The following is a 27,621-nucleotide window of genomic DNA, read 5'->3' on the forward strand; positions in this document are numbered from 1 at the left end:
CTTTTTTTCTCGTAAAGTTATGACTTTATTCTCGTAATATTATGACTTTTTTTCTCGTAATATTACGACTTTATTCTGGAAATCTCAGATTTTTTTCCCTCAATGTGGTCCTAATACTCCGTAGTACATTTGCACTTTGGCCCTCACTGCATTAGACTTATATACTATATACTTAGACTATAAACTGTGTTACCTTCATCACAATGCTCAAATGTTTGCGGCTCCAGACAGATTATTTATTTATTTTATTTTTTTTGCCTAAAATGGCTCTTTTGATAGTAAAGGTTGCCGACCCCTGGTATAATAGGTGTGGACATAGCATCCATCCCTAGAGGAAAAGTCAGACGATCACCATCCTCTGTGGACCATCAATGTCTGTAATATTTCATAACAATCCATCCAATGAGACATTTTAGTTTGTACAATTGTGGTGGACTGATGGCCCAACTGTGGCATCCCTACAGCCATGGCTAAAGAGTATCATGACTACACGGCTGACTCAGATTCTATAAAAAGGACATTATTCTGTGTCAGTACAAAAGTGAAATTTGGATTGTTACATGAGAAGGTGTTTTGTCTGGTGGTACTGTGATTTCAGAATGATTTCTAGCACATGAAGCCCGTTTCTGCCGAGGCTGCTGACCTCGTTCTCCTCTTTTCTCCTTTCTGTGTGAACACTAGCTGTCCCTCTTCGGACCCTGCTGCAAACACACCGATGTGTCCGCCCGTCAGCGTCCCTGTATGTATGTATGTGTGGCGTGACCTAGCTCCACCCTCTGCCTCTGACTTGATCCTTCGACCGCCCCTTCTGACGCCCATCGCCGTCTCTGCTGGGCCCACTCCCCAGTTCTCGTCCACCACCACTCTGTCTCTGTCTCTCGTTGTACCGAGAGTTAAAGTCCCGGCGGCGTTTCCCCCGTGCAGGATCATGCCCTGCAGGTTGCTGACGGGAGCTTCGGCCAGCAGCACTGTGCTCTGGAGCTGCGGTTGGACTATGTAGTGCATGGGCTGCATCATGGGGGTGGTGGTGTAGTAGACAGGCTGCTGCTGTAGTACAAGCATCTGACCAGGAGAGGGCAGCATGGCTGTGGTAACGGGACTAATGGGAGGCGACTGAGCAACGCTGCTGGTGCCGCTGCTGGAGGCCGTTCCATTAAAGCCTGTGATACCGGTGAATGTATGCCCATACACGCTGCTGGAGGCCGTTCCATTAAAGCCCAGGACACAGATGGATGTTTGCCCGTGCATGCAGCTGGAGGCCGTTCCATTAAAGCCTGTGACACCGGTGAATGTTTGCCCATACACGCTGCTGGACGCCGTTCCATCAAAGACCGTGACACCGGTGGATGACTGACTGATGCCGACATTTTGGTCACGCTCTGGGCTCTTGCCGTGGATGCTGGACGGTTTAGTCTCCAATGAGGGCCCAACAATGTGGTCAACTTTATCCACCTCTGGGGTGACAATCCTTTGAGTTTTCAGAGGTGATGACGGTCGAGGAGGAGAACAGATCTCAGCCAGGGTCTTGAACTTTGGCGCGAGGTCATCGAGGAAGTGCAGGTCGTCGTCAGAGTCCAGGAGGCTGCAGCAGCCCACCGAGCCAGCAGAAGAGCCCCGGCCCTCGTAGTCATACTCGCACAGACAATCCCTCGCTGCCTGTTTCTCTGCTGCACAGCTCGCCTTCTGCACCACATTAACACAAAGAAAATGAAAGGTTAGTTAACTCTGGTCTCTGCCAGTTCCTCTCATAAAAAAAAAAGTAATGATGACATCCAGCACAGCCAGAAAAAATCTGCGCGCTAAAACTCGTATTACCAGCAATGATGTGCTCAAGGCAACATTTTGATAACAGTATTTACACAGTTTGAAATAACATGAGTCTCTGATAACTCTGATAAATCTACCTAAAAATGTACCAGCTGTCATGACAGCTGAGAGCGTGGCCGTTCTACCTGTGACATGGTTGTGACATTTTGATAGCTATTTTAATGTCTTTTCGAGCTTGTGTACCAACATAATTTGGTGCCCCATTATCATTAATATATTTGATAATTTATTAACATAAATTTTACTGATATTAATAATTATCTTTAATATTTTCTAATAACTAGACTAGCTCCTATCTGTGTCCACAACAGTCTTACATAACCTTTTAACATGTTTATCAAATTTGACTTGGGAATCCAAAATGACACATACAAATTTGAAATCACAAACTTCCTTTATTTCCTCTTGATACATTTTTATTGTAAGCTTATCTTGTGCTCTCCTTCTAAATCTTTTTCTTTATCTTTATCTTTTCTTTTCTAATGGAAAAACACATTGACAGTCTAACGCTTTGTCCACACTGGGAACCTCAGGAGCGCGTGGCGGCTGCGTGATTCACGCGTCGGGTGTTCACACTAGCTGCATTTCAACTGCATTTCAGCCCTTTCTTTCTACATAGAGTTTGCCTTTCATAATGGCCATTTCATTTCATTATAAATGTCATTTATATTTATTTTAGACAGAGAAAGGTTAAGAAAGGTGTGGTAATTTGTAAATAATAATAGTAATCCACAATTAAAACCCCGTAGTATATTCATTCATGGAGCTCTGCAAGTCACTGCATGTTCTACAACACTGTCCTGCAAATATTTCCCGAGATGATTTCCTCAAATGTCTCAAAGATATTCAATTTACTGTCATAGAGGAAGAAAGAAACCAGAAAATAATCACATTTAAGAAGCTGCAGTCAGAGAACTTTGACTTTACAAAAAAAATTAATAAATACTCAAACCAATTAATCGACTATCAAAATAGTTGCCGATTGCACTTTGGCCCTCACTGCATTAGACTTATATACTATATACTTAGACTATAAACTTCATCGCAATGCTCAAATGTTTTGCGGCTCCAGACAGATTTGTTTGTTTTTTTTGCCTAAAATGGCTCTTTTGATAGTAAAGGTTGCTGACCCTTGGGTTAGTCCAATATTATTATTAACAATGAACAAACTAATGAAAGTAAGAGTGATGATGAAGGAGCATCAGACCAATGGTTCCTCACCTGAGAGTAGTAATCATGCAGAAACACATCAGGCAGAGAAATGCCATCCATGCCATCACACAGTAACAGTTGTTCCTCTCTCTGGCTCTCTCTGAATTCTCCAAAGCTTCTCTCCTGGATCCTGCCGTCAGCCCCGACCCTGGACTTGTACGTTTTGTTGGCAGTGCCCATCATGAGATCACCGTAGGAAGCCGCCGTGTTTGCTTTGGTGTTGGAAGCTACGTTGCAGGCCCATCCAGTAGATATGGCGGCAGGCATCATATGGACTGGAGAGCTGAGCAGAGGGACATCCTGAAGCAATAAGGACAAAGTTTGAGAGGAGACATATTCACTTGTGTGCTGCAGTAGATCCTCAAGCCAGACTACCCAGTTATCTCACAATCACTAATAAACATCGAATGTGCTTTTTTAAGCTGGAGATCTCCAGGAGGAATCATTAACTGGTGCTGCTGCAACATTTTCACATCAGAGGCAGGTATGGGACTACTTGCACTTTTCCTCAAGGCAAATACATAGCACGACCTTAGCTTGTATATGTGCTGTGACCTGATAACTGCGGCCCTTTAGGAAGTACACCCCGCATCATCTACCACAATATCAACATACAGACACATTTGAATCATAGGCCCTGTTCAGACCTGGTATTAACATGCATCCTCAGTGATCAGATCACAATTGGACAGCTCTAAGTACAGGTGTGAACACACTCAAGACGCATTGAGATCGGATCTTTCAGACCACATTCAGAGGTTGTCTGGGCCACATATGACCTCATTCTTTTAGCAGTGTGTACGTGAATGCATCCTGGGCCACATTAAGGACCGCCTACTCATCTGATGTCCAGCTGGAATCCGCGGGATCACCGCGCCCCTCAGGTGAATAAACAGACCGACACGGGCGCTTGTCAGCATGGAAGCGGCCTCTGTGCTCTACTGTATCCTGTCGGTACAACTGTATTTTATTAAAATATATCTTGTTTATAGGCTACATATCTACAGACTATCAGACTAGACACGCAAAGTTTATTATTAACGTACTGTCGAAGATGTGTCTGTGAATTTGTTCCACTGCTTTGCGCGGAGCTGACACCCGACCACCTCTCTGGAGCGCTGTACCCCGCTGATGTCTGGCAAAAGCAGCGATGCCGGCGACGCGGAGGTCCCCGGTACAATATCGTTCTATTTTGTGTCCCTGTCTACAACACTCCTGCTGTGCTGTGAGTTATTATGACTGATGTGAACAGAGGTTTGTCTGAATATCGGTGCTGGTTTTTACAACATTCAATCATGGCATACACGCTGATGAGTCAAGCAGAAGCACAGTGGGCTTTCCTCTAATCAGACATTTACAGTACATTTACCTTGTCCTCGCCTCTGCCCTCCGTATGATAGACAATCAAGTGTTCTCTGGTAGCAAAAGGAAGTTCGGAGAAAGTCAGCGGCACTCCTCCACACGAGCATGTCATCAGTAAGAAAGCTACGACTGAAAAACGAAACCACAACAGAAGGCAAAATGTTTACAGTTCACATACTAAAAATACTTTCTTGCACTATACTCCAAGTGATACATCTAGACATGGAGATGGTTTCATTTTTATTTGCTGAGAAAAATCACATTTAAAAACAACAGCTTGAAGAAAATAATGTCCGGGTTACTCTGAATAATTCACACACCTCGCTGTGAACAGATGTCAGAGGAACAGTTTCTGAAGAAAGTAGCTAGTGAGTTTTTAAAAATATCAATGAACTCATTTCCATTCACCTCCATTGTTTTTGGGGCGGCAGCAGAAATTGTAGAGACAAAGAATAAACCTAAACTTTCTGAATGGATAGATAACACACACAGAAAAATATGGCGAATTGAACCTCAAAATGTTTCTTTTCTTTTTTAAATTATTTTTCTTTTCTTTTTTATAATTTTTTACACTCATAATGACTATGTTTATTACATTTTCAACATCAGCCATATGGAGAAGATGTAATGTAATTGTTCACTAGGCCTACTGCTGGGTAAAATAATCCTGCCCATCGATAGTGTATCTTCAGTATTTGTATCACTTCTGCTCATTCTGGTTGAACCACAGTCCTAAATCCTAGATCAGCGTATTTTAGGCACCGTTTTCCTGAGACATGCTAACACGACTCCTACTCACCGAGCAGCATCAGAAGACCCAGGATCAGTGCCCCTACTCCCAGTCCTCCAAACGTAGATGAGGATTCCTTGAGAAAAGCTGCTTGACCATGTAAACCTGACGCTCTGCAGGCCTTTCCTTCCTCACAGGAGCACACGTGTAGGTCCAGGTACTGAGGGTCTGGGCAGGCGAGACCCTGCTTGTCCTGGATGATTAAGGCAACCTGGTAGTGACCGGGCCACAGCGGCCTCAAAGTCCTGAGGGATGCACTGGTATCTAAGAGCAAGAGAGAAGGAGAGGAGTCTTACTGTTCCAGGGCAGGCAGAGCCAGTGGATGTTTCCTTTTTTCACTGTTGATGTACCCTCGTGTCATGAACAGTGGGTTTGTCTGGCCAATGGAAAATGCCCCCAACCAAATGCCAAACTTTAAAGAACCAGGTCTCCAATGGCTTCCCTGCTTAACTCTGGAATATTTTGTCTCTCCTATTTAACAGACTAATTAACTGACACAGAAAAATAATCTAGACTCCACAATCAAAAAGAAATCTGTCTGGAGCCGCAAAACATTTGAGCATTGTGATGAAGGTAACACAGTTTATAGTCTAAGTATATAGTATATAAGTCTAATGCAGTGAGGGCCAAAGAGCAAATGTACTACGGTGTATTAGGGCCACATTGAGGGAAAAGAAATCAGAGATTTCCAGAATAAAGTCATAATATTACGAGAAAAAAGTCATAACTTTACGAGAAAAAAAGTCGTAATATTACGAGAATAAAGTCATAACTTTACGATAAAACAAAGTCGTAACATTACGAGATAAAGGCATAACTTAACAAGAAAAAAAAGTCTAAATATTACGAGAATAAAGTCATAACTTAACAAGAAAAAAAAGTTGTAATATTATGAGAATAAAGTCATAACTTTGCGAGAAAAAACGTCATAATATTACGAGAATAAAGTCATAACTTTACAAGAAAAAAAGTCGTAACATTACGAGAATAAAGTCATAACTTTACGAGAAAAAAAGTCGTAACATTACGAGAATAAAGTCATAACTTTACGATAGAAAAAGTCATAATATTACGAGAATAAAGTCATAACTTAACGAGAAAAAAAGTCGTAATGTTACGAGAATAAGGTCATAACTTTACGAGAAAAAAGTCGTAATATTACGAGAATAAAGTCAGAACTTTACGAGAAAAAAAGACGTTATATTACGAGAATAAAGTCATAACTTTACGAGAAAAAAAGTAGTTATATTGTGAGAATAAAGTCATAACTTTACGAGAAAAAAAGTCGTAACATTACGAGAATAAAGTCATAACTTTACGAGAAAAAAAGTCGTAACATTACGAGAATAAAGTCATAACTTTACGATAGAAAAAGTCATAATATTACGAGAATAAAGTCATAACTTAACGAGAAAAAAAGTCGTAATGTTACGAGAATAAGGCCATAACTTCACGATAAAAAAGTTGTAACATTACGAGATAAAGTCATAACTTAACAAGAAAAAAAAGTCGAATAATTACGAGAATAAAGTCATAACTTAACGAGAAAAAAGTTGTAATATTATGAGAATAAACTCAGAACTTTACGAGAAAAAAAAGTCGTAATATTACGAGAATAAACTCAGAACTTTACGAGAAAAATAAGTCGTAATATTACGAGAACAAAGTTAGAATTTTACGACAAAAAAGTCATAACATTACGAGAAAAAAAGAAAATAACACGTATAATTACTACTTTATAATATTATGACTTTATTCTCGAAATCTCCGATTATTTTTTTTTTCCTCAATAATACTCATACCATAGACCTACAACAATGATAAATAAAAATGAAAATGTAAACAAAAAACAGTTATTCATTTCCATTTTTAAAAATCCACAGGGAGCCACTGGAAGAGCTGCATGTGGCTCCACAGCCGCAGGTTGCTGACCCCTGGATTAAACCATTTGTTGAAGGTTTTGATAACAAAACAATGTTTACAGAAACTGATAATAATAAATAATAAATAATAAAAAATAAGGTATCATACCATTTAAAGGTTCAACCCTCCACTTCCCCTGGCTCTCCTCAGCGACGAGGCGGAAGCTGAGAGGGGCTGAGTTTGGGTCTCCGTCCTCATCCACTGCAGTGACATTAACCACTTCAGTGTCCGAGCAGATGTACTCCATGTGGTCGGTCAGCGTGGGGCAGTTATCATTTACATCTCCCACCTGTAACGCTATTGTTCCAGTGACCATCTTAGGAGGCACCTCTGTGGGAATCAGAAAAAACATTTGTACACAAGTACAACAAACCTTGTGGAATCCAACCCTTCACAGTGAATTGTTACCCCTGACCTTTTAGAAAACTAAAGCAAAGTGCTGAATATGTCTGAAAGTTGCATAAAGCTGCACAGTAGGTGTTGATTCATATTGTGGTCAGTAGTAGTGGCAAAACCTTCACGAGCAGGAGTCGTGTAGTTCAGTGTTGATATCAATGGAGCTCTGAAGTGGAAGTGAAGCGTTCAACCGAGTTAAGCTGGTTTACTAGATGGATTTTGTGGCAAGAGCGTCGCCATGTTGCCGTACTCTGGCCTGTGATGTCATGAGAATGGTTGGGCTCAGCTGAGTTACACAGATACAACGGTAGAGACCGTGAAAGACAGAGACTGAGGAGACACTGGACAGAAGAAAACAAAAGAGGGGACACTATTGTATTGTTCCTGCATGTAAAGATAAGTTTTACAATGTTTAAACCAAGAACAAAATAAACAAGCTCTTGCCACAAAAGCTGCAGCAAAGATGAAACAAAGCTGCTTTTTTCTTTTAAATGCTGACATTTGTCATTACCTCCACCAAGGCCAAAGGCCTAGGAAGGAAGTTATGTTTTCAACGGCGTTGGTTTGTTGGTTTGTTGGTTTGTTTGTTTGTTTGTTTGTCTATTAGCAGGATTACTCCAAAAGTCCATGATGGGTTTGAATGGCACAATGAACAATCCATTAGATTTTGGTGATGATCCGCATTCCGCTACGTACAACTGATCTCAACATAAACAAAAATACACGTGGATGATGGTGCAAGCTGAACGGAGAGGGGGGGGGGCAATCGTACTCGGGCAGCTTGGCGGAGGTCTGCGCTCTCCGAGTGCCATTCTAGTGTTAGTAATATAATTGTTCATTAGAGTGGAAATCCATTTAGTAAACCAGCTTAACTTGGTTGAACTCTTCACTTCCACTTTAACTATTCAAGCAGTGACCTAAAGTCTTCCCTTCTGGCCACAGCAGAACAACAGTACAGTTCAAAGGAAGGCTAATTGGCTAATCCAAAACTTTCGAGTTTCTCTGCATCCCCAAACTTCAAAAGCCCAGAAACCCCCAACCGTCTTGAGCTCAGCTCTCTAAATGTAAGACTACACCCACTGTCCATAAACAACTTACCCTGAGTCAGACTCAGTATTTTAGCGTAGTAAGTTCCATTAACCAAGAATGGGGACTCTCTGTCCGGGGCCTTCTGAAGTCTAATCTCTGCTGTTTCTGGATCAATCAACAGCCAGTTGTCCGGATCGTATCCTTTAGCATATCTGTGGGAACAATGTGCAGTAACGTTTACTGTTTAGATTACAACAATCAAAGCAGTCATATATTTTCAGCCCTGTCTCTTAAAAATGATATTCTTATACGACAAAACTGCATTGTGAACTATGTTTTGACATGGATTGTTTTTGACGTATCATAGATACATTTGTAATGATAGCCTGCGTAGGAAGGAGGTTAGACTACGTCCGTAGCTTTATAACGTAACAAACATAGTCGTTTTAAAGGGACTCTATGTAAGAATCAGAAATTGCTTGTTAAATGAGACACATGTGGCCGTTAGGTCAATGAAAGTCAGCGTCCTGTTGCTCGCGCTCGCGCTCGCCTACATAGACATGAACGGGCATCGGTCAAAACAGTGAGGCGACACACGTCAGCTAAAACCACAATATCACTCTATATTTCACCTGCTTGGCAGTAATGTTAGCTGACCAGACGAAGGTCTCTCCATGAATCAATGCTGATCCTAGTGTTGGCTTTTCCTGCCTCAGCCTCCCGACCGCGGCCGGAGGGAACAGGGGAGACACCGGAGTTTTGGTCGGAGACGATAACGTTTATCGCTGCGGAGCCCCGTCACTTCACAAGACACGGGAAACCTCTGTTGGTCTGGAGGAGCTGCAGCATTTATTTCTGCACAAACGTCCACTGTACATTCACTAGATATTCTCAGAGCTAAACTAACTCTTCTGCAGTGTGGAGTGTGCGCGCATGCACGTGAGGTGGAGCGAGCTGAGCGAGCTGAGCGAGTGAGAACGAGCGTGGTGTGTGAGTGAAGGCAAGCAGGCAGAGGAGCAGAGGAGCAGAATACAGCAGAGACTCCGGTCCTGGAGACCAAAGCTACGGTCTCCCCCGCGTCCTCCGACCGTGGCCAACACTGTTTAACAGACGGGCTTCACTAGATAGAACTTTGCGGTTTTGGTGCTTCCGTGTAGTTTGTGTTGGAGTCTGAGTCTGAACAGCGTAGCCACACACGAGCGCACATGGGACACCGACCCGCAATGATTTATACGTGTAAGAACTTACAAACAGTCCCTTTAAGATAAAAGATGTTTTTTTACTAAACCTAACCAAGTAGTTTCGTTGTTTTTTTTGTTTTGTTTTGTTTCAATTTACAACGTTCTTTAAAACTGTCTAAAACGGCAACTGTAATCCAGGGAGTTGTTTGACCCGTCCAACAACCACCCCGACCTGCTCCCTACGCAGACTTCAGCAGACTCTGATTAGAAACATATTTATATGTCAAAAACAACTCCGGAAGAAAATACGTTTCCCTCATTGACGAAGCAGTGTTGTTGTATGGGAACATAACTTTTTAGGACACCAGGCTGCATTCCTCACAGAGCCCATAATGTGGCTGCAGGACAAGAAGAAGTCCTGTTATCTTGAACAAAATGGCAAACTAGTTTCATAAACATAGCCAGGGACACATTCCACCACAATGTGTCTGATCTATTTCCACATTATTTGAGTTATTTTTATGAATATGCATTTATGGAAGTGTGAATTCATCTCACCGAACATTTTCTGCAGGCTTTCCGGTGTCAGAGTCAGTGGCTGCAAAGACGGCGATCACCTTCATTAATGGATTTTCCTCCGGGTTCTCTGACACAGAGACGGGCTTCACTGAGGGTTTGAAGGAGACCCCCTCGGGCTCATTCAGCACTGCGATGTTCACCGGGTAAAGTTTGCCCTTTTTTGGCCTCTTTTTCCCTGACTGGCTTGTAGCTGAGCCACTAGCTCCGGTTGGACCTCCTCCTCCTTGACCCCCTCCTCCATCTCCATCTCCACCTCCTCCTCCTCCACCACCTCCACCCCCATCTCCACCTCCTCCTCCTCCTCCTCCTCCACCACCTCCACCCCCTCCTTCTCCTCCTCCTCCACCACCTCCATCACCTCCACCCCCTCCTTCTCCTCCTCCTCCTTGACCCCCTCCTCCATCTCCACCTCCTCCACCACCACCACCTCCTTGACCTCCTCCTCCTTGACCCCCTCCTCCATCTCCACCTCCTCCACCACCACCACCTCCTTGACCTCCTCCTCCTCCTCCTCCTCCTCCTTGACCCTCACCATCACCGCCTCCATCCCCCACAGCTGGAGCAACATTGGATACTACCACTCCCAGCTTGATATCAGGATTTTCCTCAAAATCAACAGGCTGCAAGGAGAAACAGATTGGACAGATTTCTTGACATGTTTAGTCATTAAAAGACAAAACTAAGTTGCTTATTATAGTAGGCCTAAAAGTCACGTTGGACTATTATGATTGTGGTAAAAAATATGTTGTCTATTAGTTAGCCAATCGCCAATATGTGTCCGTTGAATGACAATGCTGTTGGATTTCTTCAAATGAAGGAAAGACTGTACGGTGGAAAATACACTGATCAGCCATAACATTATGACCACTGACAGGTGAAGTGAATAACATGGATTATCTCGTTACCATGGCACCTGGCAGTGGGTGGGATATATTAGACAGCAAGTGAACATTTTGAACTTTGAATTTTGCGTTGGAAGCAGGAAAAATGAGCCAGCGTAAGGATGTGAGCGACTTTGATGAGGGCCAAATAGTGATGTCTAGACGACTGGGTCAGAGCATCTCCAGAACTGCAGCTCTTGTGGGATGTTCCCGGTCTGCAGTGGTCAGGACCTACCAAAAGTGGTCCAAGGAAGGAAAACCGGTGAACCGGCGACAGGGTCAGACCCGAGGCTCATTGATGCACGTGGGGAGTGAAGGCTGGCCCGTGTTGTCCGATCCAATAGAAGAGCTACTGGAGCTCAAATTGGTGAAAAGTTAATGCTGGTTCCGATAGAAAGGTGTCAGAACACACAGTTTGTTGCGTATGGGGCTGCGTAGCCACAGACCGGTCAGGCTGCCCATGCTGACCCGTGTCCACTGCCTACAATGGGCACGTGAGCATCAGAACTGGACCACGGAGTGATGGAAGAAGGTGGCCCGGTCTGATGAATCACGTTTTCTTTAACATCATGTGGATGGCGACGAGTTCGAGGTGTCGACTCGGCCTCCAAATTCTCCAGATCTCAATCCAATGGAGCATCTGTGGGATGTGTTGGACGAACAAGTCCGAACCACGGAGGCCCCACCTCGCAACTTATACAGGACTTAAAGGGTCTGCTACTGACGGCTTGGTGCCAGATACCACAGCAGACCTTCAGAGGTCTAGTGGAGTCTCACGGGTCAGGGCTGTTTTGGCGAGCAAAAGGGGGACCTAGTCAATATTAGGCAGGTGGTCATAATGTTATGACTGATCGGTGTATGTTCTTAACTAAAGACTGATATCAGTCAGTGAGCCCATGTATTCATCAAAATCTACACCAACAGATTATGAAGTAAGTTGTTCAAAATTTCCCTCATTGGTTTTAAAAGGATTTTGACAAAGATAGACACAGAGGAACATTTTGGTAAAAAACAATTAAGAGATTTTGATTTCTGGGGCAAAATACCCCTTGGGGCATCTCCCCCCAATCATATATTTTTCTATGTAGTCTGATTTCTGTTGAGGACACAAATTCCTCTGAAAAACTAAGACATTATTTCATATGTCAATATAAGAAGGAAATGAACTTGTGTCTGATTTATTATCTGATAATGCTACCTGCTAATTTGTTCAGAGCAGAATGTAACATCGAATCACAATCAGCATTCAGATCAAACATGGTCAGTGAAGAATAAAGCGTTATTTAGTCACAGACGTCTCTTTAAAATGTAGAAATGGTGACAGAATACAAAAAATATGTGTACCTTTTCAAGCATCAGAACACCTTCGTTGGTTTTGGGATCCGTTTTTATGCTGAATATCCCGTCTTCGTTTCCAGCGACGATATCAAAATCAGCCACCCAGTTGTCAGTTTTCTCCTCATCGTCGTCCTGCACTTTGAACCTCATGACCTCCACGTGGGCTGTGTTCTCCACAATTCTAGCTGTGTACTGCACAAGACATAGTTTTCATTTTACCATCATCACTGAAAAGTTTGAAGAAATTACTATTCACTTCTCGATCGATATAACTCTCGTGTCTATCTGTTCGATATGAAGCTACAGTTAGCTTAACTTAGAACAAAGACTGGAAACAGGGCCAAACAGCTGGTATGGCCCCGCAGCACCACTAAAGCTCACCGTTTACCACCTTATATTACTAATTCGTAAAAATAGTTGCCTGGCAACCTGCGAGACGCCAGGAAGTTATGCTCCCGGCCAAGAAATAGTCAACATAACCTCCGTAATACAGCAAATTATTGTTTTTACACTTTGGTTACAGATGAAATGAGATATAAAGAGCTAATCACTTAGCTCTTAAAGCAAATGTGTAGATATAAGTGGTATGGATTTGGTGTTTTAGCCCCCGTTCCCTTGGGTAGTTTAATTTGCATCATGATCCGTTAAGAGGCAGGTGGTCAGCTGGTCCCAGGTCTGCTAGAGAGGTACTTAGAGCGTAGGGGTGTAACGATTCCCATGGTTCCGATACAATTCAAGGACGATATTTGGCTCATCCAGAGCGATACGATACGATTCAATGATTTGAAATCGATACAGTAACTTTTTTTGCCAAAAATTCAATCAGTGTGACTGTCAAATAAATATCTGATACTGGACAGAGCAGGTCAGGATTCCTCAAAGTTTTTCTTGTAAGGGAATCAGGGATAAATTAATTACAGATATAAACAAGTAAACAACAATTAATGGCAAAATACATATACCTTTTATTAGAAAATAATAAAAAGTGCAACTGCAGGACCTGCTGATTCAGTTCTCAAGATACAAGGCAGTGCAATATTTAACAAAATATAATAAACCAACTTCTATTCAAGTTAAATAAGCAGTGGTTTAACCTGCTGCTTCTGTTCTCATTTTCAATAGAAACGGTGGATTAAACTGATGATAGTGATCAAACAGCTGATAGTGATCAAACCGATGATAGTGATCAAACAGCTGATAGGGATCAAACCGATGATAGTGATCAAACAGCTGATAGTGATCAAACAGCTGATAGTGATCAACCAGCTGATAGTGATCAAACAGCTGATAGTAATCAAACAGCTGATATGGATCAAACAGCTGATAGTGATCAAACAGCTGATAATGATCAAACAGCTTGGGACAGAATCATTCCTGTACAAACGCTGTTTAAATAATCTGCTGATAGTAATCAAGTAGTCCACCTATAGTGTTCATTTGGAATCTTTTCAGATATGAAAACATACGGAAAAACATTTTAAAACTACATTAGACTAACGTTAGCTGAATTTCTGTTTTGTTTTTTTACTTTACTCACGTCGTGATAATTTGCCTCGCGGACCGTCTGCTCTCCGGCTGGATACGTGAGGCTGATGCTGTGTGATGCACGTAGATATCATGACGGAGAAAGGAAAGTAATTTTCTCTGAATTACAAAACGCACGGGGAAAGCACCCGTGGGTGAAGCCGCACTCGTCAAGTGGATTGATAGCGCCTGAAACATGCAGCCAGGTTGCAGACCGACGCCCGTCACCCGCTACCGGGTGAGAGAGGAGGAGTCCAGTGCGCCGTTCGTCTGCATGCACGCCATGGATGCGTGCTCGCGTTGCAGAGCCGGCAAGCTGGCGCATGTCTGGAGAGTGATCCGAAGTAACGTTTAACATTTCTTTACTAATAAAAGTGCTAAAAAACACTTTCATATAACGTGTGTCGTCCTTAAATACAAGGTGCAAATCCTTAGTGCTGATAGAATTGATTTTTGCGTTTCAGATCGATTTTATATCGATATACGTCTCCTGTGAAGGACAACTTGCCGAGTACCTATCGATGTAGTTGTATCGTAGGAATATAAATCCATAAATCCATCGATGCAGTAGATGAATCGTTACACCCCTACATTCTACGGCTATTTCTTTATGACAGACCGTTGCTATGGACGCAGTTCTGATGGCAGACTCTGGACGACCATTTTTGTGTCAAATTATTGATTTCTTTCTTCTTATTGATCTCATTCGGGATAATGTACAGCTAGCAGGGCGTCTGCTTCGTGTCGGGCGCTGCATCAGCCTGTCTGGGTTTATTTCCCAACAATGACCGGCTCGCTGTACATTATCCCTTACTTATTTCATATCACAATATTTTCCATGGAAACTAAGTCACAGTTTGATACCTGGTCTTTGTCCAGCGTGGGTACGTTGTCATTGATGTCCCCTACTTTGACATGTATAGTCCCGGTGCCTGTGTTGCCTTCAGGAGCTCCGTTCATATCACTTCCTTTAACTGTTAAAATGTAGGAGCTTTGTGTCTGTGGGAAAACAGAGGACTCAACATATCATTCAATGAGAGATGAACTCATCAATCCTATCAACCATCTACAAATGTGTTATAGTCGATGTAAGGCATATGGAACTTGAATCCGTTTACAATGTTTCCACCACCGGTATCTGTCTGACCTCTCTGTCTAAGGTGTTTTCTTTGACGTAGATGTTTCCGGTGTCTCTGTCTATGTAGAAGAGGTCTGTGCCGTCAGAGGGCTCCTGCTTCTCAATGCTGTAGGCGATCTTTGAATGGGAACAGTTAGCCTTGTCTGCATCGGTAGCTGTAATCGTGCCAACCAGAGTCCCTGCACCAAAAAAAAACCCAGAAGAAGATAACATTTAGCAGCTTTTTCATACCAGATAACAACGTTGTAATCCTCTGCTTTGGACAGCAGTAGAGGAGGTCGTACCAGCATAGTAGTTTAGTCAACATCACTAACATTGAGCGGCAGAGCTGAGAGCTAATGTTGAAGGTGGGCAGGAGTCACCATCAGGCTCACATCTCTCTGGGGAGGATTCAACTGTCTGGCGAAGTAGGGGACTAATCACAGACGATTCTGGGATTATGACTCTGTTAAAGGGACAGTTTGTAACTTCTTACACTTACACTCTTATGAATCATTGCGGGTCGGTGTCCTATGCGTGCTCACGTGTGGCCACGCTGTTCAGACTCCAACACAAACTACACGGAAGCACCAAAACCCTAAAGTTATATCTAGTGAAGCCCGTCTTGCAAAACAGTGTTAACTCCTCCTGCTTCAGCCCCCCGACCACGGTCAGAAGACACAGAGGAGACCGTAGCTTTGGTCTCCAGGGCCGGAGTCTCTGCTGTACTCTGCTCCTCTGCCTGCCTTCACTCACACACCACGCTCGTTCTCACTCTTCCGCTCCACTCTCACGTGCATGCGCGCACACCACCCACTGCAGGAGAGTTAGTTTAGCTCTGAGAATATCTAGAGAGGTACAGTGGACGTTTGTGCAGAAATAAATGCTGCAGCTCCTCCAGACCAACAGAGGTTTCTCGTGTCTTGTGAAGTGACGGGGCTCCGCAGAGAGAAACGTTATCGTCTCCGACCAAAACTCCAGTGTCTCCCCTGTTCCCTCCGGCCGGGGTCGGGAAGCTGAGGCAGGAAAAGCCAAAACTGGGATCAGCATTGATTCATGGAGAGACCTTCGTCTGGTCAGCTAACATTACTGCCAAGCAGCTGAAATATAGAGTGATATTGTGGTTTTAGCTGACGTGTGTTGCTTCACTGTTTTGAGCGATGCTCGTTCATGTCTATGTAGAGCAAGCGCGAGCAACAGGACGCTGACTTTCGTTGACTTAACGGCCACAGGTGTCACCGTTAACAAGCAATTTCTGATTCTTACAGACAGTCTCTTTAATGATCAGCTGTGGAAAAACAGGAGTTCTTTGATGGCATACTGATGCATAATAAGATAAAATATAAAACAAAATATAATAATAGAACAAATTAATATTGATGGTCATGATAAAATCCTGGCACATAAAAGATTTATTAGCAAGGGATAACACGAGGTAAACAGAAAAGAGCTGTGGTTGTGGTTTTAACTGTGATGACATTATTCTGTGTGATTTCGGTCTTTAACGCTGCCTTTCATTCATCAAGGAATCAGGAATGAAGGAATTTTAGTGAGGGAAACAAAACCAGTAGCAGCAGGACCCCCCCTGTAGACGAAGCTCCTGAGGCGATGCTACTTCCAAATTATGCTAGCTTTCCAACATCGCCGACCCTACCTTCAAAGAAGAGAGCATTTGTATTTTGAGTGCTGATGAGGACAGAACACATGTTTTACCTGCTGGACTGGACTCACTGACTGTAGCCGGAGGTACGGGGACAAAAACAGGTGGATTATCGTTCTCGTCGTCCACATCAAACCTCAGGTCTATACTGCCTTCAGCCACACTGCCGTTATGAAATCTGGCCACTCCCTTCAGCTGTTGAACAGAAATAAACACACACTTGAAACTGAAACTAACAAAAGTAAGAGATAAGAGCAGCATAAAATAGAAATACTCAAGTAAAGTACCGCAAAACTGTACTAAAATACAGTACTTGAGTAAATGTACTTAGTTACTTTCCACCACTGGAACATTTCTGTGAATTTACTCACTATCAGTTGTATCGCTTTATTATTTGATATTAGGGGTGTAACGATTCATCTACTACATCGATGTATCGATTTATATTCCTACGATCCGACTACATCGATAGGTACTCGGCAAGTTGTCCTTCACCCGAGACGTATATCGATATAAAATCAATTTGAAACGCAAATATCGATTGTATCGATACTAAGGATTGGCACCTTGTATTTAAGGACGACAAACGTTGAATGAAAGTGTTTGTTTTTTTAGCACTTTTATTAGTAAAGAAATGTTAAACGTTACTCCGGTTCACTCTCCAAACAGGCGCCAGCTTGCTCAACTCCTCGCTCTCTCACCCGGTAGAGGAGCCAGTCGGCAGAGTTTCAGGCGCTATCAGTCCACTTGACGAGGGCGGCTTCACCCACAGGAGCTTTCCCCGTGCGCTGTTGTTTTTTCATTCGGAGAAAATGACTTTCCTTTCCCCGTCATGATATCTACTGTATGTGCACGCAGCATCAGACTCACGTATCCAGCCGGAGAGCAGACGGTCCGCGAGGCAAATTATCACGACGTGAGTAAAGTAAAAAACAAAACAGAAATTCAGCTAACGTTAGTCTAACGTAGTTTTAAAATGTTGTTCCAGATGTTTTCATGTATAAAAAGAGCCCAAATGAACCCTGTAGGTGGACTACTGGATTACTATCAGCAGATTATTTAAACAGCGTTTGTAGAGGAATGATTCTGCTCCAAGCTGTTTGATCCCTATCAGCTGTTTCATCACTATGAGATGTTTGATCCCTATCAGCTGTTTGATCATTATCAGCTGTTTGATCTATATCATCGGTTTGATCCCTATCAGCTGTTTGATCACTATCAGCTGTTTGATCACTATCATCGGTTTGATCACTATCATCGGTTTGATCACTATCAGCTGTTTGATCACTATCATCAGTTTGATCCCTATCAGCTGTTTGATCACTATCATCGGTTTGATCACTATCAGCTGTTTGATCACTATCATCGGTTTGATCACTATCAGCTGTTGATCTCTGTATTATTGCTCTACCGTTTATATTGAAATGAGGACAGAAGCAGCAGGTTCAATTTCTGTTCATTTAACTTGAATAGAAGTTGGTTTATTATATTTTAATGTTAAATATTGCACTGCCTTGTATCTTGAGAACTGAATCAGCAGGTCCTGCAGTTTCACTTTTTTATTGTTTTCTAATAAAAGCTGTATGTATTTGCCATTAATCATTGTTTACTTGTTTATATCTGTAATTAATTTATCCCTGATTCCCTTACAAGAAAAACTTTGAGGAATCCTGACCTGCACTGTCCAGTATCAGATATTTATTTCACAGTCACACTGACTGAAGTTTTGGCAAAAAAAGTTACTGTATCAATTTCAAATCATTGAATCGTATCGTATCGTATCGTATCTCTAGATGAGCCATATATCGTCCTTGAATCGTATCGGAACCATGGAAATCGTATCATTGTAAAAACGCGTCGTTACACCCCCATCTTATATTGAATTGTAGTTGATCAATTAGTGAGTAGATGTGTAATGACTTGTGTCCTCACAATGTAAGTTTCCCTCTCCTCTCGGTCCAGTGTTCCTCGGATGTGCACCAGTCCAGTGGCCTCCTCCACAACAAACAGGTTCAATGGTCGTTTACTGGCCCCAGGGCCCAGCAGAGTGTAGTACAGGATCTGTTCCTCATCCCAGTCTGACCTGATCTGAGAATGATCACAACAACAATGATGAGCATTTTAATCGATGTCGTCTGTCACACACGCGTGTACATTGTTAAACAAAAAGATATTTTTGAACAAAGTGTTGTTTAAATGCATTTTAATACCACCGATAACTCAATAAGACCTCCAGCGTTTTCACCTTCATGCCTTAAACAAGACCACAAACACACCATCTGCTTACGTTCAGGAGTTTCACCTCAAACATCTGACCTGGTTTTAAGTAAAATGTTCACTGACCGCATATTTCAGTGGTTCTCAAACTATGGCACGCGTACCACCGGTGGTACGCGTGCTCTCTCTAGTGGTACACGGAGGAATCTCTGACTATCGATTCCTCTTATTGATGCTTTCCAACAGTCACGCTGCGCAGTGACGCATACTCACGCCGTACCATGTTTCAGTTTGTATTGGACCGGGGACACGGTGGAGAGCAGAAAAAGTGCTCAACAGCGTGGCACTACTAAACGTGAGGGATGCACCCTATTTTTCCCTGATAAAGTGACACTGTTGTGACGCCCCTCCCCCTGTCTTGGAGGCTGCCCTGGCCAACCTCAACAGGCAGTTGGCTGACAAGGGAGGGTCGTCAGCTTGATTGAGCTCAACTGGGCCTTCCAGGCTATAAAAGCTGACCCATGTGCTCACTGTCTCCCTCTCTTCCTGCAGCCACATCCACCTGGCATTACCTTTGTTTGGTTCTTCGCTTTCAACACCGCCACAGCACATAAGCCACACATCCATGCACTACATTCATTTGATGACATTACTGATCTACACACTCCATTGTTCATTTTATGTTAACCTTAGTTTAATAAATTGTTTGGTTTTATATATAACCTTGCGTGGACTCCCTTTTTGTCACATTCCCTGAGCCAGTTTGTGACACTGTGAACAACAAATCTGTGTTGAAATCAGCAGGAGGAGAGTTAGTAACGTTAGCTGTTAGCAGCCGGTGGGCAGCACAGTCCTGACTGGCTAAATACTGGAGATACGAACGTTAACGGAGGTGCCATCGAGTTATTACTATGAGGCGTTCAAAGTTGGCTCAGGAAAAATGACTATTGGGCGAAGGTCAATTACAACGTGATGTGTCATGATGTGTTCAAATGTAATCTCGTAAAATGTAGTTTTGGTGAGAAACTTGAATAAATCCAGTAGTTTGAAGGAGATGTTTTCACATCAATATAAAATAGATATTAGAGAGGGAATTATGACCTGTTTAACTTCCTAAAACTAGCTCTAAGCAGCTTGCCAAGATTTTTTTTAATCAAAATATTTAAATAATCATGATCATTTGAAATGAACCACTATAGATGACAATAACAAAGTACAGTACAGTAGGCTACCCTCCCTGCCCCGAAAAAATAGGGCTTTTTGGACCTGCAGTGCATGTTTTTATATGTTGGCATGCTGGGGGATTCTCTGTTTTGTTAAGTTTTGTTAATGAAAACATTACTACCCAAAACAGTCAGTCCTGTACAGTTCAAAAACTCCTGCATATAATGTCATTTTCTTAATAACATGCTGTTTGGAATATTTCATTACAATAAATGCTGACAAATAAGTGTGCAGTATCTTTTCTATAAATTAATGTAGTGATAAAATAAAGGTTACGTCTGACAGAATTTGTTTGGCCCCTGGCAACAATCTGGGTTTCTCATGTGGCCCCCCAGGAAAAATAACTGCTTTGTTGCAATATGAGCTGGTAGTGACTACAGCATGATAAAACGGCTTTAAGGTTGTGTTAGGCACTGGCAGATCTTGGTTAAGGTTAGAGAGGGATCCTGGTCTAGTTTAATACAGACATCGCGTGTTGACATTTTACTGAAACCACCATCTCCCACTAACACTATCAGTTTTATTTGTATAGCACATTTCGAACACAGGTAAACTCAAAGTGCTTTACAGTAAAACATAGAACGCATTTAAGCATAAAAAGCATTTAAACAGATAGAAAACACATATAAAACACTCAAAATAAGCAAAATGGGGAGTATTTCAAACCTTTCAGACAACCATATATTCAGAAACTACAGTTTTTTATAACTCCTGTCCTATTCCTACTGCCAGGGTCTGAAATTAACTTTTTTCACTTCCTGCCACTGTGGCAGGCAAGTATTTTTTTTTTTGTCTGCCACTCAGAAATTGTATCTGCCACTTTTGAAATCTCTGCGCTAAATGAAGAAATCAAATTTTAGATCTGAAGTCATTCAATGTTCGATATATTTTACAGAAAAAAAACAATATATTCACGGTAAATTACAGTGTTGGAATTACACTGTGGCTTCTGGGGGAACCCTATTTTTTGGCTGAGGGAGGGTAGTGTACACAGTACTGTACTTTGTTATTGTCATGTATAGTGGTTATTTGCATAAAAACACACAATTCAAATGATTAAGATTATTTAAATATTTGCTTTGATTAGAAAAAATCTTGGAAAGTTGTTATGAAGTTAAACAGGTCATAATTCCCTCTCTAATATCTATTTTATATTGATGTGAAAACATCTCCTTCAAACAGCTGGATTTATTCAAGTTCCTACCTGTTGCTACCTAATCTCCATTTCTTTGGACTGTGGGAGGAAACCCACGCTAACATGGGGAGAACATGCAAACTCCACACAGAGGGCCCCAAACCGGATTCGAACCTCTGATCCTCTTGTTGTGAGGCGACAGTGATCCAGTATGTAGTTAATTTCTGGAGTTACTTGGCTACAAGAAAAGGGTACTGTGTTGTATTTGTTTAGGGTACATGATCAGCACTGCTTTATAACTGGAGAATGCCTGTGATTGCCGTCTGCTTCTGCAACAGCTGAGTGCTGTACAGAGATGCCTGATGGGAACAGATCCAAATGAGGCAGAGATGGCAGGAAGTATCATACATTTATTTGACTAAAGGAAAAGTTTGAACGTACCCTGAAGACTAAAGATAGAGAAGGCAAGCCTGAACAGGAAGCTTTACAATTTTCATTTCTCCTGGCAATCTCTTTTTATGTAAAGCTTTCCTGTGTCTCAAGGTCATGTCTCTTTGTTTAAGTCTTATTTATGAGTTGGATGATTGATACAGTAATTATAATCATGTCTTCTTCTTTAATAAGTCTTAAGTCTCCAGCTGAACTATAACAAAGCAAGACCTGTCGTGCAGCTGTCAGTGTTATTTTCCGCTACCACCCGGAAAGTCCAGTGAAAACTTGCCGTGGACTTTGGTGAAGTGGCACTCGACGTTACATCTTTTACCGACTTACACGCCCGCACCGCAAATGAGACACTTGTCATCACCCATTCCATCATTAATTGTATATTTTTTGCTTTTTATTGGCCTGGCTATTTTCTCCGGTTATTGTCAAATCTGGTGTACGCTTGCTGGTCTGCTAACATCGCCTGATGTTACTGCGTCGCTGATGTCATGAAATGTGAAAGTAGCGCAACTTGTTTAATTGTTGGCGAGCGAGCTACCGGTGAGCAACCGCCGACAATGCCGAAAACAACTCAGCTGAAAACAACGCTTAAAAGACAACAGTCTCTGTTTACCAAACCGACAAAGAAGGCCAACGCAGCAACAGAGGCTTCGTTTAGCGTCACATGCTGACGCTTTGTCTGAGCCGTCAGCGTCACTTTTCAGTTACTAACTCTCCTCCTGCTGATTTAAACCAGAATAAAAAAGGGTGCACCCCCTCAGGTTTAGTAGTGCCATGCTGTTGAGCGCTTTTTTTTCTCTTCACCGTGTCACCGGTCCCAAACAAACTGAAACATGATACGGCATGCGTCTGCGTCATTGTGCAAGCGTAACTATGGAAAAACATCAATACAGAGGAATCGATAGTAAGAGATTCCTCCGCGTACCACCAGTGGTATGTGTACCATAGTTTGAGAACCACTGGACTAGATTATGTCACAATGTAGGGTTTACCAAGCCGACATAATGAATATAAATCTAACTTGTTTTGCCTGATAGTGGTAGAGACATTCAAATGAAGCCTTTGCTGGTGTGAAGAGACACATACTGTTAGAACACAGAGATGATGTGATGTGAGGGAACTTCTTACCTTGGCAACATGGCCTGCTGTACTGTAGTCAAAGTTCTCTTTAAGCTTATTTGCCGGGACAATCCAGTTCCTCTTGTGGCGTCTGAGATGTGGGACGCTGGCTGCACCGCCTCCCAAACACCCCCACAGCTGCAGAGAGAGAGGAGGACATTCATCAGCAGCTCATACATCCTGCAGTGTTCATTCACCAGTATGAAAGTGTTGTACACTGTCTGCACATTTCAGGCCTGTTTTATCAGTACAGCTGTTGACACGGTGTAATGTGACACCTGATGGCCCTTTTGTTCTACAGAACTACACTGATGTGCATAGCCCAACTGTAGCTGAATGTATACTGCAGCTGCTGCTAACAAAATGCTAACACGCATATGGTCCTCTCTCTAGGTTCCATGGTGGAGAGGTGGTCTCGTTGCTCTGCCTCTATCTATCTGGCGTGGAGAGGAGGTCGTGTTGCTCTGGCTCTATCTATTTGGCGTGGAAAGGAGATTGTGTTGCTCTGAGCCCCGAGGCACATTTGTGATTAAACAAATAAAATTGACTTGACTTAACACGGCACAGCTGTTGCAGACGGGGTGTTGGTGTCCTGGGAACACATTCTCGCTTCCAACTCTTCAAATACCAACGCTTGGTCAGCGGCCCTGCGACGCTCTATGACGCTCTAGGTAGACCTCTAGCATCACTTTTCGCTCGTTACATGCATAGTGTCTTTTCAAAGTAATATACAGTGTTCACAGGAAATGCATAGTTTCCGCTGGTTACACGCAGAATCTTTTCAAAATAAACTTCCAACATAGGTTTACTTAGGTTATACTGTAGGTTTACTTGCGCATAGGTTTACTTGCGCAACAAAACTACTTGGTTAGGTTTAGGAAAAGATTGTGGTTTGGGTTAAAATAAGTATGTTTGTTGCGTAAGTGTCATTAATAACGTTTTCTCTAGAACCAAAAAACGGAAATACCATGTTTTTTTGGGGGGGGGGTTTAAGCCAAAAATGAAAAAAATAAAAAAGAGACGTTTTTCCATTTTTGGTTACTGAATCAAAAAACGAGAAAAGAAAACTGTTAAATTTTTTTTTTTTTTTTGCTAATTCCTTTTTGTCTTTTTCCTTTTTAATTATTAATGAAAAACGGCAGACAGGAAGTAAAAGTAAACACGGCAAAATAAAAGCCAAGAAGATAGACTGGTCATTCTAAAAGTGTATAATATTATGTGAGCACATCAGGATCTAGGCTAAATAAATAAATGCATACATAAGCTACATAAATAGGCTAAAGAATCTTTTTTTGTTTTGCTCTTTTCATCGAGACGTGCGTTGTATTCTATAGAATAGATGGACGGCTGCGTCAGCCCGTCGCCATGGCAAAATCGCTGTACTGGCCTGTAAATAAATACAAGTAAACGAGAGCTGCGATTTTTTCTGGATAAAAAGCACCACAATGTTTACATTTCTCAGCCGATTTCAATGAGTCATTTTATATTCAGGTGTTTATGATCTACATTGAGTAGAACAAAAAAGTTTTTGTCTTCAGTTAATTAGAATTTTGATCTCTACAGATATAACAGACTGCATTGGATATTTTTAATAACTGCAGAAACTCTAATTTAATTCCAGTAACACTTTCAAATATATCTAGTTCTGCCCCAAACCCGTTAGAGCCTCATTCCTTTTGTCGAGGAGAGGCTTTAATATCTCGGATTGAACCAGCTGTCCTTGTTCTTACTGAATCCTTGCTCCAACTTGCCAAGCACCCACCGGTGTAGTAGATGAAACCTTACACCCCTAATACTCCACGTGATTGCCTCCAGGCCACGGTGAACGCTGCAGTGAGGTCTCTGCAATCTACCGTTCACCAGGAGACACACTCTCACAAAAAAAATCCTGAAAACATGTCAGTTCTCATGCTAACGTTTATCATGCAACATGCCAAGTAAAAATGTCTACAGTACATTTAAGATTGTGTACAGTCTTGTAGCAGCGGTATGAGGGGTCATGAGATCCAAAAAATTGCGAAGAAGAAAGGAGAAAGTACATTTCATGCATTGTTTTCACGTTCTTCTCTAATATTTTGTGAAATAGTTTTAACAGACCTAAAATAAAATGAAATGAAACTAGAAGTGCACTCGGAGAGCGCAGACCTCCGCCAAGGCAGGTTTCATGTACGTCGCTGCCCCCCCCTCCCCTCGCCGTTCAGCTTGCGCCATCATCCAAATGTGTTTTTCTTTATGTTCAGATCAGCTGTACGTCGCGGAGCATCGTAAAACACTTCATTCAAACTGGACAGAAGCAAAATAAAACGTAACCTCCTTCCTAGGCCTTCGGCCTTGGTGGAGGTAACAAGAAAAGAAAATCACTTTCACCGTTCATGAATCACCTCAAATATCTACTGTATGTGTATATACATATGTACATGTATATTTTGTTTATTCTATTTTTAACACCAGCCCATGTGTGTATTTTTTTCTACATGTATGTTTTTATTCCATGTGTGAGCCACGTCAAAGATAAATTTCCACCGCCCGATTTTACAAATACATCAGGCTTCCACGGACATTTTGTGTTGTCTTAAGATTTTTGGACACCAGAACATACTTGTGCTTGTTGGTAACGCTGAAAATGCTAAACGGCGGCGTGCTGTGCCGTTTGAAAAGTGGCGCAAGCTCTCAGTAAACTGTTGTTGTGTTTGTAGCCCTCTGACAGTATTTGTACACTCTGTACTCTGACAATAAAACGATAGTTACGAATGTAACTACGGTTCTATGAATCCTGGATGACCGCCAGAGGCAGTGCTTCAACACTGGATATCTTCGTCTCGCGCATGCGCAGGTCGAGTATTAATATCAACAAAGTCACGTGTGACCTCGGATGACCCTTAGGTATAAGTTCCGGTGTCATCCACGAGATCAGTCCTACAGAATCTTCTCGCGGGATCACGAGATTCTGAGTGACTAGAACTCTGGCGGTCATCCAGGATTCATAGAACCGTAGTTACATTCGTAACTATCGTTCTATTTCATCCTTACTGACCGCCAGAGGCAGTGCTTCAACACTGGATGACTTATAACAACAGAGTCACGAGGAATCCTCGAGTACATACCCCATAAAGATGAAGCAGAGGAACTCGGCTGAAGGACCACGCCCAGTGGATGGGGGGTGGCCACATTGACTCTATAATCTCTGAAGAATGTGCTCGGTGACGTCCCTGAGGCCGCGGCACATATGTCCTCCAAGGGGACCCCTCTCAGGGTTGCCCATGATGTGGAAACACTCCTGGTAGAGTGGCACCTTACTGTGGATGGAGGAGAACGGTCATTCACCTTGTATGCGTGGGAAATCACTTCCACGATCCAGTTGGGACAGGCGCTGCTTTGAGAGCGCACAGCCCTTCTTGGGACCGCCGTAACAGATAAAGAGTTGCTCTGACCGCCGTATGCATGCGGTGGCTTCTACATAGGCTCTAAGGGCCCGCACTGGGCATAACAGCCCTGCCCTCACCTCCCCATCTCCTTTAGGGGTTTGAAACTGGGCAAGCCGAATAGGCTGATTGTGATGTGATCGTGACAGCACCTTAGGGAGGAACGCTGTATTTGGCCACAAAGTGACACCTGAGCCATCTGAGTTCCACCTCAGACGTGAATTGTTCACTGACAAGGCATGTAGCTCGCCTACACGCTTTGCAGAAGTGATGGCAAGGAGAAATGAAGTTTTGGCCGACAGCCACCTCAGCTCTGCCTGTACTAAGGGTTCAAAGGGAGGCAAGCATAGAGCGTCCAGCACCAGGGGCAGGTCCCATGCGGGAGCCCTCGGAGTGCTCGGGGGACGCAGCCGCAGAGCCCCTTTTAAGAAGAGAGACAAGCCTGTTGCTCCCCACAGTGTTATTATCGACCCTATCGTGCTGCGATGAAATAGCAGCCACATACACCTTCAGTGTAGATGGAGACCGGCCACCTTCCATGAGGGACTGCAGAACTTCAGCATTGTAGGCACCGAGCAATGTACTGGGTCCTCTTTCTGAACTGTACACCCTTCAGAGAACAACTTCCACCTGTTCTCGTACTGCAGGCGGGTAGATGGTGCTCTGGCATTCAGAATAGTCTTTCTGACGGGCTCTATGCAATCAGTCAGCATTGGGTCGGGCCCTCCAGCGGCCAAACCCACAGCTGAAGGCGGCTGGGGTCGGGATGCCAGATCTGACCCCCCAGCTGAGATAAGAGGTCTGTTCTGCTGGGGAGGCGCCAGGGCGTCCCGCAGCAGAGTCTGTGCAGCAGTGAGAACCCTATCCTTGCTGGCCAGAAGGGGGCCACCAGGAGAAGTCTGTGGCCCTGCTGAAACACTCTGAGAAGCGTTGGTAGGATCAGAGGGAACGGTGGGAAGGCATAGAGGAGACTCTCTGGCCACGTGTGAGCCAGAGTATCTTGACCTAGAGGGCTGGTCTTCTCCCTCAAGGAGAACCAGAGGAGGCAGTGGGTTGACATCTCTGAGGCAAAGAGATCCACCTCTGCTCTGCCGAAGAGACTCCATATTTTGTGCACCACCTGTGGGTGAAGGCTCCCCTCCCCCGGCGGGGGTTTGTGACGGGAGAGGAAATCTGCGACAAGGTTCCGTTCCCCTGGCAAATACATTGCCCGTAGGCTGGTCAGGCGAGAGGCTGCCCAT

General features: G+C 43.1%; 1 protein-coding gene across 1 annotated transcript; it reads right to left on the reverse strand.

The window, feature by feature from the left end:
* On the reverse strand, positions 1–27,621 carry LOC141768402 (desmoglein-2-like protein). The gene is made up of 15 exons (XM_074636693.1): positions 26,965–27,621; positions 22,968–23,096; positions 18,719–18,907; positions 16,873–17,014; positions 15,161–15,371; positions 14,907–15,033; positions 12,525–12,710; positions 10,854–10,919; positions 10,279–10,547; positions 8,609–8,751; positions 7,223–7,444; positions 5,201–5,455; positions 4,409–4,530; positions 3,049–3,339; positions 1–1,683 (listed from the first exon to the last, which is right to left on the reverse strand). Exons 1-15 carry the CDS (start codon positions 27,619–27,621, stop codon positions 607–609), a joined length of 4,086 nt encoding a protein of 1,361 aa, XP_074492794.1. The 3' UTR covers positions 1–606.

The sequence above is a fragment of the Sebastes fasciatus genome, chromosome 5, assembly GCF_043250625.1.
Source record: "Sebastes fasciatus isolate fSebFas1 chromosome 5, fSebFas1.pri, whole genome shotgun sequence".
In the NCBI taxonomy this organism is placed as follows: domain Eukaryota; kingdom Metazoa; phylum Chordata; class Actinopteri; order Perciformes; family Sebastidae; genus Sebastes; species Sebastes fasciatus.

What these genes read in the sequence shown, in the direction of transcription:
- LOC141768402 (XM_074636693.1), bottom strand. Translation starts at nt 27,621, where the DNA reads ATGGGCAGCCTCTCGCCTGACCAGCCTACGGGCAATGTATTTGCCAGG. An exon ending in CAGTGAGTCCAGTCCAGCAG is followed by an intron (nt 15,372 to 16,872) that starts GTAAAACATGTG and finishes CTTCTGGGTTTT; the next exon opens with TTTTTGGTGCAGGGACTCTG. An exon ending in CCACGCTGGACAAAGACCAG is followed by an intron (nt 12,711 to 14,906) that starts GTATCAAACTGT and finishes TGTCTTGTGCAG; the next exon opens with TACACAGCTAGAATTGTGGA.